The 14,270-nt window shown below is 38.4% G+C and overlaps 1 protein-coding gene across 13 annotated transcripts in view; it reads right to left on the reverse strand.

Moving 5' to 3' along the window:
* Nucleotides 1–14,270, reverse strand: part of LOC126285452 (cytospin-A) — a 1,067,624-nt gene that overhangs the window by 55,992 nt on the left and 997,362 nt on the right. For all 13 annotated transcript variants that reach the window (XM_049984846.1, XM_049984845.1, XM_049984844.1 and 10 more), the window contains 2 exons: nt 8,418–8,576; nt 4,349–4,500 (listed from right to left, as the gene is read on the reverse strand). In XM_049984846.1, the coding sequence (XP_049840803.1) occupies nt 4,349–4,500; nt 8,418–8,576 (311 nt within the window). The remainder of the gene's footprint in view (nt 1–4,348; nt 4,501–8,417; nt 8,577–14,270) is intronic.

Consider the following 14,270-nt stretch of genomic DNA (forward strand, 5'->3'; position numbering starts at 1 on the left):
TAAGGAATGAGGCAGTTCTGCGCAGAATCAGAGAGGATAGGAATATGTGGGGAAACACTGATAAGGAGAAGGGACAGGATGATAGGACATATGTTAAGACATGAGGGAATGACTTCCATGGTACTAGAGGGGCCTGCAGAGGAAGACAGAGATTGGAATACATCCAGCAAATAATAGAGAACATACATTACAAGTGGCACTCTGAGATGAAGAGGCTAGCACAGGAGAGGAATTCATAGTGAGCCACATATAACCAGTCGCAAGACAGATTTGGAGGGGTGGGACATCTCCTCATTAGTAAAGTGATCAATCCATCTAATCTTCAGCACTATTCTGTAGCACCACATTCGAAAAGCTTCTATTCCCTCCTTGTCTAATTATTTATTGTCCATGTTTCACTTCCATACGGGGCTACACTCCATACAAATACTTTCAGAAACAACTTTCTGACACTTAAATCTATACTCTATCTTAACAAGTTTTTCACTTTCAGAAACGCTTTCCTTGTCATTGCCAGTCTCCATTTTATATCCTCTCTACTTCAACCAGCATCAGTTGTTTTGCTCCCCAAATAGCAAAACTCCTGTACTACTTTAAGTGTCTCACTTCCTAATCTAATTCCTCAGCATCACCTGATTTAATTCGACTACATTCCATTATCCTCATTTTACTTTTGTTGATCATCATCTTATATCCCCCTTTCAAGACACTATCCATTCCGTTCAACTGCTCTTCCAAGTCCTTTGCTGTCTCTGAGGTTCGCCGATGACATTGTAATTCTGTCAAAGTTTTTATTTCTTCTCCATGGATTTTAATACCGACACCAAATTTTTCTTTTTTTTCTTTCACTGCTTGCTCAATATACAGATTGAATAACATCAGGGAGGGGCTATAACCCTGTCTCACTCCCTTCCCAACCACTGCTTCCCTTTCATGTCCTTCGACTCTTATAGCTGCCATCTGGTTTCTGTACAAATTGTAAATAGCCTTTCGCTCTCTGTATTTTACCCCTGCCACCTTCAGAATTTGAAAGAGAGTATTCTAGTCAACATTGTCAAAAGCTTTCTCTAAGTCTACAAATGCTAGAAACGTGGGTTTGCCTTTCCTTAATCTATCATCTAAGATACATCATAGGGTTAGTATTGCCTCACATGTTCGAACATTTCTAGGGGATCCAAAGTAACCTTCCCCGAGGTCGGCTTCTACCAGTTTTTCCATTCCTCTGCACAGAATTCGTGTTAGTATTTTGCAACCGTGAGTTATTGAACTGATAACTCTGTAATTTTCACACCTGTCAACCCCTGCTTTCTTTGGGATGGTAATTTTTATGTTCTTCTTGAAGCCTGAATGTATTTTGTCTGTCTCAAACATCTTGCTCACCAGATGGAAGAATTCTGTCATGGCTGGCTCTCCCAAGGCTATCAGTAGCTCAAATGGAATGTTGTCTGTTCCCAGAGTATTGTTTCAACTTAGGTCTTTCAGTGCTCTGTCAAATTCTTCACACAGTATCGTATCTCCCCTTTCATAATCATCATCTACGTCCCCTTCCATTTCCAGTGTACTGCCTTCGAGTACATTGACCTTGTGTAAACCCACCATATACTCGTTCGGCCTTTCTGATTTCCCTTCTTTGCTTAGACCTGAACTCTTGATATTCATACAAATCCTCTCTTTTCTCCAAAGTTCTCCAGTAGGCAGTATCTGCCTTGCCTCTAGTGATATATGCCTCTACATCCTTACATTTGTCCCCTAGCCACCCCCGCTTAGTCATTTTGCATTTCCTGTCCATCTCATTTTTGAGAGGTTTGTATTCCTTTTTGCCTGCTTCATTTACTGTATTTTTATATTTTCTCCTTTCATCAATTAAATTTAGTATATCTTCTGTTCCCCAATGATTTCTACTAGCCCTCATTTTTTTTTTTTTTTTTTACCTACTTGATCCTCTGCTGCCTTCACTATTTCATCTCTTCTACTGTATTTATTTCACCATTTCCCTAATGCTCTCCCCGAAACTACCAACAACCTCTGGTTCTTTCAGTTTATCCAAGTCCCATCACCTTAAATTCCCACCTTTTTGTTTTAATTTACAGTTCATATCCAACAGATTGTGGTCAAAGTCAAATCTGCCCCTGGAAATACAAATTAAAACCTGCTTCCTAAATCTCTGTCTTACAGTTATATAATCTATCTGAAACCTTCCAGTGCCTCCAGGCCTCTTCTGTGTACATAACCTTCTTTCATGATTCTTAAACCAAGTGTTGTCTATGATTAAGCTATGCTCTATGCAAAATTCTTCCAAGCAGCTTCCTCTTTCATTCCTTACCCCCATTCCATATTCACCTAATACTTTTCCTTCTCTTCCTTTTGTACTATCGAATTTCAGTCCCCCATGACTTAAATTTTCTGCTCCCTTAACCATCTGAATAATTTCTTTTATCTCATCAAACAGTTCTTCAATTTCTTCATCACCTGCGGAGCTAGTTGGCATATAAACTTGAACTATTGTGACACACATGGGCTTCGTGTCTATCTTGGCTACAATAGATGCTTTCACTATGCTGCTCATAGTAGCTCACCCACATGCCTATTTTTTTTATTCATTATTAAACCTACACCTGCATTACCTCTATCTGATTTTGTATTTATAACCCTGTATTCATCTGACCAGAAGTCTTGTTCCTCCTGAAACCTAACTTCACTAACCTAACTTCACTAATTCCCACTATATCTAACTTTAACCTGTTCACTCGCTTGTTAAATTTTTTGAACCACCTACCCGATTAAGGGACCTGATTCGTAGAACACCAGTTTTCTTTCTCCCGATAATGACATCCTCCTGTGTAGTCCCTGGCCGGAGATCTAAATGGGGACTATTTTACCTCCAGAATATTTTACCCAAGAGGGCGCCATTATCATTTAACCATACAGTAAAGCTGTATGCCCTTGGGAAAAATTATGGCTGTAGTTTCTCCTTGCTTCATTCACTTCGCAATACCATCACAGCAAGGGGTTGATGTTACAAGGCGAGATCAGTCAATCATCCAGACTGATGCCACTGCACCTACTGAAAAAGCTGCTGCACCTCTCCATGAACCTCACATTTGTTTCGACTCTCAACAAAAACTCGTTCGTTATGGTTACACTTACACTGTATCGCTGAGGCACGCTAGCCTCACCACCAATGGGAAGGTTCATGGTTCATTGGGGAGGGGGATTTCTGTCATAGCTGCATATAATTTATAATGTCAACTAGTTTGGAACACTTCCATTCTTTTCATCCCCTTACCTGTATCTCTAATGTTTGACTAACCCAATATAAACTGCACATTCAAAAAGCTTCTTCAAACTATGTAAGACTTCTGAATGTTCCACTAGAATTACGTAAAAGTCAAAGATTACAGATTCAGTTAATTGTTTGAAAATGAGTGCAGGCAATTAAAATTTACAAGGAACTGACACACACAAATAAACAATGAATCCAGAGCTGAGGTAGGAACATAATTTGTGCCTAAGTAAGGTGTTTCAGCATACTGTTCAGTGCGGATGTTTTTGGAGACAATCTGTGATGCTCAAAGTGGTCAGTCATGAGATTGAGATTGTGTTTGGCTGTAACATTATTAGAGGTGTCCACTGCTGACATCATCTTTGTAAATGTTTATTTTTCCTAAGTTTCTAATAATTGTGTACATTTACAATAATCTGTTGTAGATTTTTAATGTTTCATATATTTTCTGGAACTTTAATTTGGGATGACTGGGCTTCAAATCTCTGGCAATCACATTTATACTGTTGGTGATTTCTCCATATTGATTAAGGGGAAACTTTTGAAGAAGTTACAGGTTATTTCCTCACAGTCCATCTTATCCAAGATTGTGCACAGTGTCTATTAAATTTATTATGAATTAATACCTTTCCACTTGATTGTTCAACAAAGCTTCACTTTTGAACCATGACATTTATGCAAAGGGTACTAGATAGCTAATGGTTACCTCTCAAACTCTGCTAAACGTCTACAGGCTAGTCTACACAGAGCTTTTCAGGAAACTATATTTTTAGTTATGTAAGAACATTTGTAAAAATCTAAAAGTGACTGTAATAGCATTCAGTACACACATTCATGGGGAAAAAAACCCTGCTACACGAACTTTCTAGCCAGAAAATTTCAGCTATGCAAAGAAAAAAAAAAAAAAAAAAAATTGACTTTTCAGTAGCATGTGGTCACTTGCTTTCCATTACTTACAAAAATCATCAGAAATTTCATTCTTATTAAGTAGACCCTTCTCTGAATTACTACTATCTGGTAGTGAACCCTAACTCACTACTGAATTAAAACTTGAATTACGCATACCTATAGTGAGTCTCTTCCATTTGTTGGATACGATCCTGTAAACATGCAACAGACAGTTGGCTGGCACTGGAAGCTGACTGCCTGTCCCATGATGGAATAGATGTTTCAGGTATTGTTGCATCTGCTGTATCCTCCACTGGTAGTTGTAGGTCCTAAAAACGAATATCAAATTAAAGACAGTGCTGATCTGCTCTACATTACACTTCACACTTTACAGGTACATAGAAAATACAAGAATTAAATTTTATTGGTTTGTTTGTTTCTGAAATAGTTGTCTTCTCATTACATGAATGCTTGAAGAGGAAGAGTAAGAGTAAGAGGAGGAAGAAGAAGAAGAAGAAGAAGAAAGCCTGTGTGTTCATGGATCATTAAAATATGATCACTTCTAAATAATCCTGGTCTCTTGGTGCATGTAAAACAGGCTTGGCAAAGTGTGGCTCCAGAGACGTTATCCTGCAGTAACTGCCCCCCCCCCCCCCCCCTCCAATTTTATTTGCATCTTGATGTCACGAACTCGCCACAGCCTACAGTTTGCTGGTTTGTCAGCAATCGAGGAGGACAGCGCAAGTGATACCTGAAAGCTTAAGCTCTTGCATATTCACTGGTATGTTGAGCCATTTTGGTCTTGACACTTCTTACAGACCACTACTCTTACAGACCACTACGTCACGGGGAAATTAGTTACTAAATTAATTTTTTCAGGGTGGTGATTATAGCTTTCACTACCCTTCATAATAAATTAATTTCTTCAGGGTGATGATTATAGCTTTCACTACCCTTCATAAAATGGGAATCCTTTTTTTCTGTTCTCCTGAGCCATTTACCACAATTACTGCCAAAGCAAAGTTTCACACATGTACTCCAGAGTTTTTTTGAGAAATTTTAGAAGCTCTCAAGGAAAAATTCAATGGTTCTGGATCGAAGGGACATTTTATCTGAGTGGGAAAAGTCTGAAGGAGATTCATATTCATGTAAGCAGCAATATGCTACATTTTTTTCCCCATTGCTAATATTGTAGCTACAGATACTGCTGTAGTAATAAATACTGAGTTCTGTTGTATCTGTCTGTATTCGTCAGATGAATCTTGGGACAAAATGCACCATCCAACAAGGGTTTCCAAGGTTCTTTGGAAAAAAAAAACTTATTGGCAAAACAAGCAGGATCGAAACAAATAAGTATTGGCCTGACTGCAACATACCTCTCTGCATACCAGAATACTCCAGGCTTTACCATACAAAACACCATTATATGTGAAATCTCTCAATAACTCACCTCATCCTTTTTATATTTGTAATGTATGAAAGAACTTAAGTAAATATGAAAAATAAACCTTGACACTTAGTCTTTTTGGTACGTATTATTCAGAATATGTACTGAGTTTACAAAATAAAAATTAAGGACTTTTAAGCACCTTTTCTTTATTGACAATAGTTGCACTCAATGACGTAGTGAGGTCAAGATTAAAACAAACACGCACGAATAGATGGTAACTTCAATGTAGTATCACTATAATAAAATCTAACAGTATTAAATTACTGGAAATAGGGAAAATTTGATAAATTGCAAATTGATACTTTGCCACAGATGTTATCTTGTCACAGGCGTAGTATTTAGTTAAGGTTCCACTGCCCTTGCCATTGCTGCCAACGTACAGCATCTCTGACTATTGGCACTGCAGTAATGAGTTTACATACAGCAATCGGTGTCTGATGCCAGTAATGTGTGTAGTCGTATCCCCACTCTATTCTGCATGCCTGAGGTGGGGATAGCCTTATTCCTCTCACCCTACATGTCGTGCAGCTTGAGTGGTCCACTGCTTTAGTCTTTGACCTACGCATGCAGTCTTTTTTTAACTTTGTGTTAATTAATTTTTAAGTCTGAATGTAATTGCCAAGACAAAAATAAGGATTTATAAGCACCATAATTAAAACAAGCACTTATGAGGGCTTTCATCACACAGTTTTTTCAAGTACTTTTAAGAAAGATATGAACCTTGTACAATTTTTTTTCTTTCATACAAAAGAAGTATGATCATGGAACAACTTCAATTTCTGTTCTTTTTTCTTGTTTATTATTTTCACAGTACTCTCTTATTTTCTCCTCATGCTGTCTTCTCATTTCTTTTGGCCATGTTGTTCCCAATTTCTTGTTTCTTCTGCATAGAAAAGCTTCTAAATTTAGTATTTTATTCTTAAAATGGTTTCTGACTTATCTATGACTCTTTGATGTCTATTTCTTGTCATTTACTTATTTCTGTAATCCATGCTACTTCCAAAAATACGTTGTCTTTTTGCAGGGGGGCGGGGGGGGGGGGGGGGGGAGTCTCTTCTGACTCATTTGGTAGAGATGTCCAATAAGGATCATCTTCTTTTACTCATTACTTACAACATTCTCTCCCTATTTTCAGAGTGTTTCTCGTTATTACTCATTTTCCAACCATCTGGAGTTTCTATTGCATCTGTAAATACCCCTACTCTGTTCAGCTTATAGTTCACTATTACGTATTCACATCCATATAAGCAATCTGGTCATACCACTGTGGAATAGAGTTTTACTTTTCTTTTTCTACACATACATTTCTTGTTATAGATTGAGATACTTTTTCCATAAATTTAACTTTACATACTGTATGTGTTAACAAATTATGTTTGCTAATTTTGCTTAACACCAAATTCTCAAATGATTTTATCTATTGTTTCTCGGTCTACCAAATCAAACTCTTTCTTAAAATCAATAAATTGTGCTATTATATGTTTGGTTATTAACAATTTGTGGCTCTCTTTCTGTGGCTTATTCTTTACGATAAAACAAACAAATTTGTCAGTTGACATTTTGAATAATGACGAACTGCCCATTTTTGGGACCAAAATCCTCAATGAGTGGATTTCAAATTGTTAATTACAAATACTAACAACAACAGTAGTTTTTATATAAAAGTATCAGGGTAAGTCTCTTCCAGTTTCGTTAAATAGATGATGGGGAGAGTCACATCTGAGAGCATACAAGAAAGTATGGAATAGTAACAGTGCCATGGATTTTGCAATGCACCACGCCAATCAACTGGTACTTAGGTGCAAATCAGACAACATCTTATTTTGGCTAGGAGCTTAATCATTTTCCAGTTTCAAGTGAAATACATCTATTAATATCTGAAGTGTATTACTGTACAGTTTCCAGTGTTTATTTACAGCAAATACACCATGATGGCATCTAATTTTTGCACATATTAATGGTAGCTACTCACAATCCTATAGATGCTACACTTTATTAGTTCACAGCATGATACTGCAACGGACATTATTAGGGGAAAGTGCAATGTGAGGCAAGTGGGTAACTGTCTCACTGCTTGCTGAAGTTGTTAATTCATGGCCACACTAACCTCATCTTGCCTCCCTCAGTGAAATCGTTTTGTCAAGTGTATTTGTAAGGTACCGGTATCTACTGTCGAGATGGCATCAGAAGATCCGTAACAGCTCACAGCACTGTTGCTGGTTTTCAACCCCAAAGTGCTTATGGCTCCAAGTAGTAGCCGACTACAGAGCTCTCGACAGCTCTAAAGCACTGCTGTGGAGATGTTTACAAAATCACTTTTGTTATTGTTTGAGGTAGGTATGCAAAGATGCTGCACCCAATCAACTGCAACTGTCAGGGATGAATTCATGTCAACTGAAGTATATGGCATTGCTCAAATATATGTCATAATATGTCTACTACTAAACAGTAACATTACTGGCTCAGCATGAGATGGATAGAGTAGTGTCATCCAAAATTGGTATTTTCTTCTATGAAACTCCTGAAATTCCTGGAAATTTCCACGATTTTTCCAGGTAAAATTTAATTCCTCGAGAATTCTAGGTTTGGCAGAAGAATCACCAACCTGATATATACTGCATCCTTCTGCAGAGCAGCTAAGAAAAATGTTGATCTCCCAATTATTCTTACAGGACGATAACAGTACCCTGAACCCAATACAAAAGCCACAGCACAAATTTTAGAATACATGGAATATAATGTGACCCCAGCCTAAAAAATCCTCTACAAATGGAAAGTGAAAACTTTTATACTCACACTGGCAACCATAGATGCAGGTGCAGAACTATGCTGTCGAGCTCCAAGGAGTAGTTGTTGCTTCTCGGAGTCTGAGAGAGGTGAGTGTGCAACACTCAGGAGCTTTGCTTGCAAGGACACGTTTTCTGCTCTCAATTGTTCCATTGTGGAATGCTGTTCCTGAAAATAATGAAACAATTACGTGATGAAAATTTCGATTCTTATAAATAACAAAACTTTGGCATCTGGAAAGTCTTTTAACCTACTAACTTGTGAATGACAAGTATGCTAAGTGAAACTAGTTCCTCAGATTTGACCTCTACCATTATTAAAGCCAATGTTGTCCCTAAGTGCTACAGCTAAACTGGGTCAAAAAGGAATTTCGCTCTCTTAAGTGGTGGGACCCTAAGAGATGAGGAAAAAATTTGCCAGTGACAAATATGTAGCTGCATGTGGGAAGTCAGCAACAATCATACAGAAATGCATAAGGCAGGGGAGAAGAGTAGGAGAGCCATAGAAAGATTAATACAGTACAAGAAGAAAGTAGCAGATATGGTGATACAGATAACGAAAGGAACTAGGAGAGGTGAATCACAGCAGAACAAGGTGGAGAGGGAATGAGCGGCTGGGGTTCCAGGCAAGCAAAAATCATGGATCAGCAGAGCTTATTTCGAGTAAAATCCACTGCAACTGGCTGTACTAGTCCTCCCTTTGTTATTGTTTTATGGCAGTCACCCCACTGGCAAGTTTGTTCGCAGTCACATCTATGTAAGACACTGCATTAGTTGCATGGTAATTAATGATAAGGAGAATAGGAGTTCCCTTATTGCTCATCATTAGGTGTCTGAGAAGGGATGGATGTGTATCAAAAAGATGCAGTCCTCTGTCAACTTAGCAGCACAAACTACCACAAAACTGAATCACGTACTTCTCCTTTGTTCACTGTGTTGTAAAATGAGGGATATCCTCCCCACACCACTCCCTACCCTTGTCCTTTCCTTTCTTATTTGTTGGTTGACTGGTTGGTTGGTTGATTTGGTGGAAGAGACCAAACAGTGGGTCATCAGTCTTATCGGATTAGGGAATGAAGTCGGTTGTGCTCTTTCAGAGGAACCATCCCAACATTTGCCTGAACCGATTTAGGAAAATTACAGAAAACCTAAATCCGGATAGCAGGATGCGGGATTGAACCGTCGTCCTCCCGAATGCAGATCCATTGTGTTAACCACTTATTCGTCCAACCACCACCTCCATGTGTCACACTCATGTTGCCAAAGTAGAAAACCAGCCTCCATACATCCACCCTTCACTATCCCTTTTTTTTTCCTTTGTGCCTTTCATTTCTTATACCATCACAATCTATGTCACTTTTAGCAGCCACGTAACAACTACTCTGCTACGACTATTATTATTTACATGGCTACATCCCAAACAATCCATTCACATGAATGGTCACCACTAAGAGCCTACCGCACAAATATTTCTACATCAGAAAAGAGCATCAACAGCACTAATCATCACATGAACAAATAAGGCAAGAGACATTACATTTTGCATATACCTATTTTGATCAGTCCATAACAGCTGTAACAACTGAAAATAAGACACTGTATTGGCATTAGTGCAGCAACATGTATCACATTACTGAATCTTAGAGGGAGTACAGTATCATATCTGCATTAACTTTAAATGTCTCAAAATGAGAAAATCTTATCACATTCAAGTGCCTACTGCTATAGCAAAAAAAATTGCAAAATGAATGTACACCTATCATACGTATCACAAACTTTGCGTATATTGCTGTACATTGGTTATTTAATTATAAATACTAACTACATAGAAATGTGTCCTAAGTGATGATGATGATGAGTCCCATACTCCGTTTACCGAGCGTAGGGGAGCGACGCGGGAGACCCGCGCCGCCATACTAGGCAAGGTCCTAGTGGAGGTGGTTTGCCATTGCCTTCCTCCGACCGTAATGGGGATGATTGATGATGATGATGAAGACGACACAAACACCCAGTCATCACGAGGCAGGTGAAAAATCTCTGACCCCGCCGGGAATCGAACCCGGGACCCCGTGCTCGGGAAGCGAGAACGCTACCGCGAGACCACGAGCTGCGGACGTGTCCTAAGTATCTGACAAAAATGAACATATCACTCTTTGTAGTCTTGTTGTCAGTCAGTCAAACTTGAAGAGTTAAGTGAACAGTTATCTTCACTACTAGACATAAAATCCGTTTCAATTACAAATTCGCCTGCGTAACACCATTAGTACTTTACAAAAAACAATTTGCAATTAATTTTTCAACTTTATTTGAAGTCTGTCAGACTTTGTATGGTTTTGTGCAGACGTTCACAGGGATGATCACTAAATGTGAATCACAAACCCTTACTGGAGAATGACTTAGAAACTTGGCATGCTCTTTCCAAAGGAGTCATCCCAGAAATTTCCTTAGGACATTTGGGTGAAACAACTTGGTCCATTCATTGCCTAGTTCTCGTCTCTGGCACCAACCACATGTGGAATTGTGTATATTCACTATGAAAGATTTCGAGTGTGTAGAGATTTATTCTCTACGTGTTCATTCAAACTGCACTAGATGCCAGATCTTCAAGTATATTAGAGATGTAGGCCATCAGTTTAAAAATGATGGAAGTAAGAATTGCTTATGCGCATCTACCAAACGAGATGAGACTGTAATGTACAAAAACTTTTTGGATAATCTGTAAATGCTACTCGTTGTGTCAATAATAAAAATGGTTATCAATGAGGGGCTCTACGCATACGATCAACTTGTTTGTTGCACTTCAAATTCTTGAAATGAAGTGTGCACTTGCACTAAAAGCTATCATGTTTTACAAAGACTGTATCTCCACATAACCATTCCTGTCTCAACTTTTGTGACGTGTTGTCATTTCTGGTTTCAGTCGCACGTGTATCTTCAAATGCCAGGCTGTGTTAAACACAGATCTGTTTTCACAGTGTGACAAAGTAAAAAAGTATCTTGTTCGAATGACAATTTTATAACAATTACAATTGAAAACAGGAAAAAAAACTTCAGAATACAAGTTGACAAATGCCATAACTAACAATTGAATGGCTGGCGAAATGTCCACTAATTGTGGTGTGTCCCTGGTTTGAATTTAGCATTGTGTGTCATTTTCATCCCTCATCTGATAGAATGAAATCAATCTACGTTTGTGTACTAAGAAGCTAACGAAGTATGAAAACACTGCAATTTCAGATAAAATATTTACTGTGGTCTAAACAGTATTCTTTAAGTTTTTCTGCTTAATTGCATGTGTGTTACATTTTACCAATTACAGGAAAATATAATTTCGAAATAGCAAAAATCTGAATCGTTTTTAATAGCAAACTAAATAATGAAAGAAAAAAGCGCATGCACAAAGTATTTATACAACTAAGTTACCTAGCTTTGCTCAGCTTCTAATACGTTGAATAGCATTTAGCTTCTCTTATGGGCTCGTAGTCTTCTAAGCATCGAATGCCAAGATTCGGTACTTCAGAAAATACTTCTACCCAAACGGTTTCCCCAATTCGTGGTAAGCATTTTGAGATTTTGTTCTTCACTAGTGAATACCAATTTTCTGCTGCAATGCTGTTTGGTGACCGTGGTGGAGTTCGTTAACTGGCGAGGTGTACTGCAAGGCAACCATTGTTGGGGCTTATATGCCTAATTTTTTAATTGTTATCCAAATAAACAGTTCAATTCCAAACGTCTGCACAGTTTTAAGGCATTGTTTCGTGCATTTAGCACACCGCAAAGCGGCTTTTTTTTTTTTTTCCAACGCCTGATTGGCGTATACAAATTCTGTGACTCTCCCTCTCCCACGATTCACCTTTGACAAGTTTTGACGTTCCCTACTATGTGATTACTGATACAAATTCGAATATTTTGATTCTGATGTGCTCTATTTGTTTTCATCCCTTATGAGCACATTTTTCCAAACATGCTGGTTTAAATGAATTGCTGTCGAAGCTTTTTGTTTTTACTACAATGCGCTCTAGCCTTAGATGTAGCTTCTTGTGGTCTCTTCCTAATGGTCTGTTGTGTAAACTGAATCCCACCAACTGTAGCAAGGTCTTTTGACCTCAAGAGCTCTCGTCTGGAAGCTTTTTGTAAATTTCTTCAAGGTGTAGCAAGAGCCCTGTGAGACAGCCTGGGCGACGCTTCCTTAAATTTCCTTCTACTATAATTAATTATTACGATGTGTTGCAACCTCTGTTAATTCCCAACGTCTCTGTTGTCACACACGAAAGAAATGCGTTATTTAATTTTAATTTTGAAAATACATTTCCTAACTTTTTTTTGACCTATTCACACGTACAATCAAATACTCGTTGTGTGCTGTAATTTTCGTCTTACATCGAATGGTATGGCTACACACACACAGCGCGCGCGCGCTTACTATTAACGGAACGCACACACACCAAATGAATACTTTTTGTATGTTATTTTCGCTTCGTCTCCGTGTTAAATAATATAACCAGTTTTTTGACAATGTTATGGAAAGTGTAGATTACTACTTACCATACAGAGGAGATGCTGAGTCGCAAACAGGCACAACTGTTGAACACGTGAGCTTTCGGCCAAAAGGCCTCCGTCTGAAATAGACTGATGAGTTTTAGACACATGTTTAGAAGCCTTTTTGTTGTGTCCGTCTGCGACTCAATCTCCTCTATAAGTTGAGTAGCAACCCATCCATACCATAATATTTTCATTATTCCATCCTGGATTTTCCCTTGTCTGATATAACCAGTTCTTTGGCAGATCACATTTGATGGTCTGCTTGTTTAAAAAAAATATACCCAACTATATATACACACATTCAGAAAGAATGGAAAAGCACAGTATGTATGATTAAGTCACTCACTATCGAAGAAATGACGGATCCTGAGTTACGTCTAATCCATTACACTCAGTGCTTACGAGCCCACAAGCCTAAAAGCACTCCACAAAAGATGTTTTAAGGCTGAGGAAAGTCTGGTAATATGACCGAGCGTATGTTTTTTTGCTTGCAATCTTTATTTCTCATTCATTATTCTGTTTTGTACGTGCAATAACCGATGTTAAAAATAGATTATTTTGTGAAAAAAAACTTTTAAGGAGCGGCATAACTACTATATGGAAGCCGGGAGGGGGGGGGGGGGGGTCCTGGGCGCCTTCGCTCTGGCTCTGATTTCGAGTTCGGTAACACAAAATAGGCGGAAAGGTATTGGTGTATGAAGGTTTTTCTAGACAAGTGTGCATAGCTAATCTGGAACAGGACTTCGACAACGTTACGTCTACTGTTGAGCTATACTGGCTTAAGACTTGATGGTGCAGTTGGGATTGCCATACGTCCCAATATATCGGGACAGTCATTGTTATGGATCTTCTTTGTCCAGACAACCTGGTAAGCCCCTATTTTTTCCCGATTTTGTAAAATACCCGCAGCCGTTCACGCCGGTGGGGTCTCGATTGAGAGCAATGGACGGAAAAAAAACTCTTGGAATTCCGTGTGATACTCTAGTGCCTTAAAAATAGTAGTACTGCAGGAATGGGGTTGTGTGTAGTTTTTAATGGGCAGTCGTAACCTGCGTAAGGTTATTGTTTTGAATCTCTTCAAGTGATTCGGAATTTTGATTTTTTACTCGTTGCCGAAATAACTTTGACCATTGCGTAAGTGCATTTAATTGTTTTAAATGTAAGGGTTTTTTATTTCTACTTCTTTGAAACGCCATGTTTTTAGTCGTAGAAACGTTTCCTTTGTCTTCATATTTTCTTCCTCTTATTGTTTTACCTATTAGAACCTTTACGCACGTGATTTGGATTATTTTCATTTGTCTGTCATAATACTGAAACGTTT

This window comes from Schistocerca gregaria, chromosome 8 (assembly GCF_023897955.1).
Source record: "Schistocerca gregaria isolate iqSchGreg1 chromosome 8, iqSchGreg1.2, whole genome shotgun sequence".
In the NCBI taxonomy this organism is placed as follows: domain Eukaryota; kingdom Metazoa; phylum Arthropoda; class Insecta; order Orthoptera; family Acrididae; genus Schistocerca; species Schistocerca gregaria.